The sequence below is a fragment of the Pteropus vampyrus genome, unplaced genomic scaffold, assembly GCF_000151845.1.
Source record: "Pteropus vampyrus isolate Shadow unplaced genomic scaffold, Pvam_2.0 Scaffold77, whole genome shotgun sequence".
NCBI classification, from domain to species: Eukaryota; Metazoa; Chordata; class Mammalia; order Chiroptera; family Pteropodidae; genus Pteropus; species Pteropus vampyrus.
In genome coordinates this window covers 6,252,205-6,258,204 of record NW_011888858.1, presented here as the reverse complement: position 1 = coordinate 6,258,204, position 6,000 = coordinate 6,252,205, and the positions used below count along the sequence as shown (strand labels likewise).

General features: G+C 38.2%; 1 protein-coding gene across 1 annotated transcript in view; it reads right to left on the bottom strand.

The window, feature by feature from the left end:
• FRYL (FRY like transcription coactivator) overlaps positions 1-6,000 on the bottom strand; it is a 249,832-nt gene that overhangs the window by 64,350 nt on the left and 179,482 nt on the right. The window contains exons 33-34 of the mRNA XM_023532134.1: positions 3,377-3,636; positions 2,232-2,372 (exon numbers count right to left, since the gene is read on the bottom strand). Of these exons, the coding sequence (XP_023387902.1) occupies positions 2,232-2,372; positions 3,377-3,636 (401 nt within the window). The remainder of the gene's footprint in view (positions 1-2,231; positions 2,373-3,376; positions 3,637-6,000) is intronic.

Genomic DNA, 6,000 nt, shown 5'->3' with positions numbered 1-6,000 from the left:
CAATAGCACCTACTTCATAAAGCTGTTAGGGTTAATAAATTAAGATGTATAAAGCACTTTAAAAATGTTAAGTACATAGTATGAGCTGAATAAGCGGGGGAAAAACCCATTTCAGTTGTACGCATTATATGTATCTTTCTCATTCTTTAACCCTATCAGCATAGACATCATCCAGGAACTTGCTAGAAATACAGAATCTCAGGCCCCCCTCCCACCTCCAGAATCAGAACCAGAACAAGATCCACAGATGATTCATATGCACACAGACATATGAGAAGCTCCGCTTTATATGACCCTTGGACAGATCTTAAAACGAGCTTTATTATATCATATGAAAAGTCTCACAATGGTCACCACTGATAAGTGACTTCTTACAACTCTTTATCCACCCAACTGCTCTATTTGCTAATCCCCTGTTCTCATGTTCAGTCATCTCTGACCATGCCAGGTTCATTCCTGCCTCTGCTTTTGTTCCGTGTGACTGTGAGGACTTCTGAGTTGACACTTCTGACCCCAATTCTGTCAAGTCTTCAAGCCCCGCCCCCACCCCAACTCCACTGCTTTCTCTATGAAGATTTTACCCACTTTTTACAAACAGATCTGGGTTGGAATTCCAGTTCTATTAAGTGATAAAGCTAAATGGCTATGTGACTATAAGTTACTCTTCTCTCTGCCTTGTTTTATTCATCTGTAAAACTGTGTAATCTTAACAAACTTACAGATGAATTCTGATAATTAAATGAAATAATGCATATGAAGTGTTTGTACCATGCCTGGACTATAGTAAGTGATTAAGAAATGATAATTAAGAAATTATTATTATTGTTGATAAAAATGGCTCCTTTTAAATTCCTGGCAAATGGTTATTCCCTGAATTTCATCTTGGCTTCTTAGAATTATAACTTTATGCTTGTTTCTAGTTCCAGCCCTAACTCACTCATTCATTCGTCCACTTAATGGGCACATTCTACAAGCCAAACATTTTTCTAGGCCCTGGGAAGATAGCAATGAACCAAACAGACAAAAATTCCTGCCGCTGAGGAGCTCACAAGCTACTGGATTGACTGAGGTAAAAGTAATGATGTAAGTAGGTAAAATATGTTTGATGATGGTAAATGCTAAGAAAATTGACAGAAGGAAAAAAAAAAAAGAGAGTGTGGTGTAGAGGCAGGGCATTTGCAGTTTTAGATGGGATGACCAGCAAAGGTCTCAATAAGAATGGACTTTTGAAGAAAGACCTGAGGTGAGGGAGTAAGCAACGTGGCTATTTAGGGAAAGAGAAAAAAAGTAAGTGCAAAGGGTCCAGGTTGGGAAGGCTTGGGGTGAGAGAGTAAGTCGGCAAAGGGGTCAGCATTAAGGGCAGGGAGAATTTTTGGAGGAATGCTCAGAGAGGTAACCTGATATCATGCTGTTTGGTACCATACACCCACCTAGCTCTAAGTGCTCCTCAGTAAAGAAAAGCTATTAAATGGTTTGCTTAAAGTTGGATCTGTAAGAACTTCTAGGGTGACATTCTGCAGAGGTAGTCTTCTGTGGAACATACTTTTAGGAGATGCTGCTATGTGACTGAGCTATATCTACATATTCACACACACAGGTTTGTGTGCATGTGTGTATCAGTTTAACTCTCATGTTTGATAGTGCCATATTGTTCTCTTAACTTGAGCAGATTAAAAGTTTGCTTTCCGCTTAGAAGGCAAAGACTGTTTTATTCTTCATTGTGTATCTTACCAGGCTTTCCCTTGCTTCCAGAAGCTTTAATCACAATTCTATAGGCACATAGCTCTCACCATCTTGCTCTAATATTCCAACACTAGATCCTTGCCTAGCAAAAACTATTTTTGTGGTTTCCATTTCAGTATCACTTTCTCTCAAATATCAACTCTAATCCTGCCAGACAGCTGTGGTTCCAAGGTTATTCACTCCCAGTTCTCCGCAGTTTTCCTTTGCAGCCCTTATCATGACTGTTTTATTAACTTACTGATTTATTATTAAATAAAAAATGAAATTTGTATCATCCATCAGATTATAATGCCCAGAACTTAGAAGAGAACCTAGCTAATAATATTTGTTAAATGAATCAATGAATAAATCCTTGTGCTATTTCCTGACTGTCCTCATCCTGACACTGCTTTGCTTCTGCTGGTCTATTGATGCCTATACTCTGATATTACAAGACACCATTAAAAAAAAAAAAAAAAGTTTTAAGTTAAATGAACTTGAATACATACGTAAGGCAAGAGGCTTGGTTCACTATTCACTCCACAAATGCTGATCAAAAAGTGCAAAATTATTTTCAGGTTTTTTGGCCAGCCATCTGCAAGTGTGGTCCACACATTCTCTATCTCCGACCAGGCTAGCTCATCACCATACTAGATGTAGGAAACACAACATGTATTTTAGTAATGACTGTCTATTATGTACCAAACTTGTCACATCATGCAATATTAAAAACCAAAGTTTTTATAGAAAGTTTTTATCTTTCTCATACTTTAGAGGAATAATCATTTCTTTCAACAATGCTAAACATAAACATCATTACAGTCATGCAGTGCGTAATGGCGTTTCGGTCAACGACAGTCTACATATACGATGGCAGTCCCATAAGATTATAATAGAGCTGAAAAATTCCTGTCACCTAATTGCATCGTAGCCATCATAACATCCTAGCACAACGAATTACTCACACATTTGTGGTAATGCTGTTGTAAACACACTTGCTGTGCTGCCAGTCATATAAAAGTATTGCATGTACAATTTGGTACAGCCCATGATACTTGATAATGATAATAAATGACTATGGTTTAATAAATGTTACTGGTTTATGTATTTACTATACCACACCTTTGATCATTATTATAGAGTGTACTGTTTCTACTTATAATAAAAAGTTTGCTGTAAAACAGCATGCTGTGTTATGCCAGCAGCAGCCTCATACGTCCTGTATTCTCATCATTTTCTCTCGTGCTTGATTTAATCTCAGGTTGTTTTGTACAGGAACATGCTGTACAGGCTTGTAGCCTATGAGTGGTAGGCTACACCACACAGCCGCGGTATGTAGTGGGCTATCCCATCTAGGTTTGTGTCAGTGCACTCTGACGTTTATACAACAAGGAAACTGCCTAAGGACTCATTTCTCAGAAAATACCTCCATCGTTAAACGGTACATGACTGTAATCACATATGTTAGCCTCCCCCCAAAAACAATTTTATATATGATGAAAATTTTTCTAGAGAAAGGAATTTATAATGCATGTTTGCTTGGTTTCCAGAGGATTATTTAATCTCTTCATCTATTTCTAACCTTGTTTACTCCTCCTAACTCAGTAATTCAGTACAGTAACTGCAGTAGCTGCAAATACAAAGCCCATTTTACCTTTGCTGTCATGTACATTAGATTGTTCAAAACCATTGCAGTGGCTTGCGGAGATCCCCAGCCTTCTCCTCGTAACCAGCGCCTGCTAGTCACCATAAGTTCTCGGTCTTTTACAGATTCATCTTCATCCTCATCATGTCGCCTTGCTGTGGGCAAAGGTTTTAAATCTACCAACTCAATGTTGTTCATCCACGGTAACAAATAGTGCAGCATGACTTGCCTCCCAGCAGGGTGAGCTGTTTGAATTCTCTGGCTTATCTCTGTAATTAAAAACAAGGCAAAAGTGGGAACAACTGATATGATTTTGCTTTCCTTTGATTTGTAATTAATTTCAACATCTCGCCCTTAAAGAATAGGAAGCTGGTTTTTATTCATGACATTAAAAAATGAGTACTATTCCTCCTTTTAATAAATTTGACCTTGATGACACCATAAAGAAAAGTAACAGCTAACATATCACATTCTTACTTTTTATATAAAATACCTTTGGTGGTTAAGATAAATAAATGTTTGTGCACTGTTGATGAGACTGTAAAATGGTACAGCCACTACAGAAAAACAGTATAAGAGCTCCTCAAAAAATTAAAGATAGAAAGAACTACCATGTGATCCTGCAATCCCACTTCTGGGTATTTACCCAAAAGAATTGAAAGCAGGGTCTCAAAGAGATATTTGCACATCCGTGTTCACAGCTGCTCTATCTATAATAGCCAAGATGTGGAAGCAATCAAATGTCCATCAATAGATAAATGAATAAACAAAATATGGGACATAACACACAATGAAACACTACACAGCCTTAAAAAATGTTACAGTGTGGAAGAACACTGAGGACATTATGCTGAGTGAAATAAACCTGTCATAAAAACATCAATATTGTATGACTACACTTATATGGAAGTAGAATGATGGTTACCAGGGGCTGGGAAAGGTGGAAAGGGAAGGTATTGTTTAGTGAGTACAGAGTTTCAGTTCTGTAGGGTAAAAAAATTTCTGGAGATCTATTTCACAACAGTGTAAACAAACTTTTATCACTAATGAACTGTACAGTTAAAATGATTAAAATGGTCAATTTTATAATATGTTTTTTACCACAATAAATAAATGAATGAATAAATATAATTTTAAGATAAAAGACAATTTTTATACATGAGTTATTTAAACTGACCCCTTAAAGAATTTCACATATTTTGGTTCTATCTAGGGGAGATGCCTATGATATACTTGTTACTTTTACATCCATCTCATCTAATGCCCAGAGAAGCCTGTGAGGTAGACAGAGTCAGAGTAACTTGCCCAAGGTCAAACAAAGATCCAGGGGCAGAGGATTCAAACACAAGGTTGATTCTAAAGCTCATGAGCTTTTTTACATAGTGTTTAATCTCCATAAATCACTTTAAATAAGAATCTTCCTTTTCCTCAATACCCCTTTTGTCCACATTTACTTGTACTTATTTACTCATTAGAAGGAGTGAATATGGAAGCTGTGGTTTGGAACCTGGCTCTGGAATTGCACACACCAGCTCTACCACATACAAGCTGCCTGACCTAGGGCCAACCTGTCAACCTCTGATCCTTAATTTATTATTCTGTAAAAAGAGGGTAACAAAAGTGGTTGCCTCATGGAACTTTTGTGCAAATTCGACATACTAACAATGAAGGGCTCCATCCAATGCCTTGCATCTAGTTATGCTAAATTCCAACTTTTTATGATTCTCTTCTGTTAGTATATCAATGTTACTGCCTCCACACATGAAACATTAGACTTGGAGCTCTGAAAGGAGTTGAACGAAAAGATCCTCACTGGGGGAAGAGTCAGTGTGTGTGGGAGCTGGGACCATCCCAATATCAGCTGCCATGATGACCAATTCCATGACCTCTGAGACCCAGCTGGTCTCCTCTGCTTTCCGTACAGCAGCCTCTAGAAGAAGCCCAGCAACAGCAAGATTAGTGTTCACGACAGCCACCATATTATGTTGATGACCATCCACATCCACCCTATAAGGGCTGTCAGGACTGTGGGATTTGGGGAAAAGAAAGGGCATGGTTGCTGCCATCTACCAGTGCAAACCAAACGGGTAAACTCTTTTAAGAACCTAATGTTAGGAGAATTTAAGTTGTTTTATCCCCACTCAGGTTAATTAGAAATGGGAAACAAACCATTTTCACCACTGACATAGGTACTAAGGAAAAATGCCCAAAGGTGGCTAAGCCCATTATACCTTGGGCCCAGATGAAAGAAAGATGCACAATAGAACCCTGCACTCCCCTGGATGCTAATTTTGGAGCACGTCCAGTACTCAGACTAGAACAAGATCTTGCTGCAGGTGGAAAGCAGAAAAACTAGCTGTCTTTTGTATTATAATGAAAACTTTTCGGTTAAAGGATAAAACATCATGGGGGCATTTACAACAGTGTGCTCATTAGGCAAAAGGTTAAACTAAATGGATCTCCAAATTGTCCTAAATTTGAATCCTGGGAAACCCAGATAGATATGACACCTTGCCTGACACATAGCCCTGAAATTTCAGAAACTCTGGCAGGAATATCTGTTGGCCCCAAGTAAAGGAAACTGGCTTGAAAGCAGTGTGGGATCCTAGCAATAGTTTTGCTTATGGCAGTGC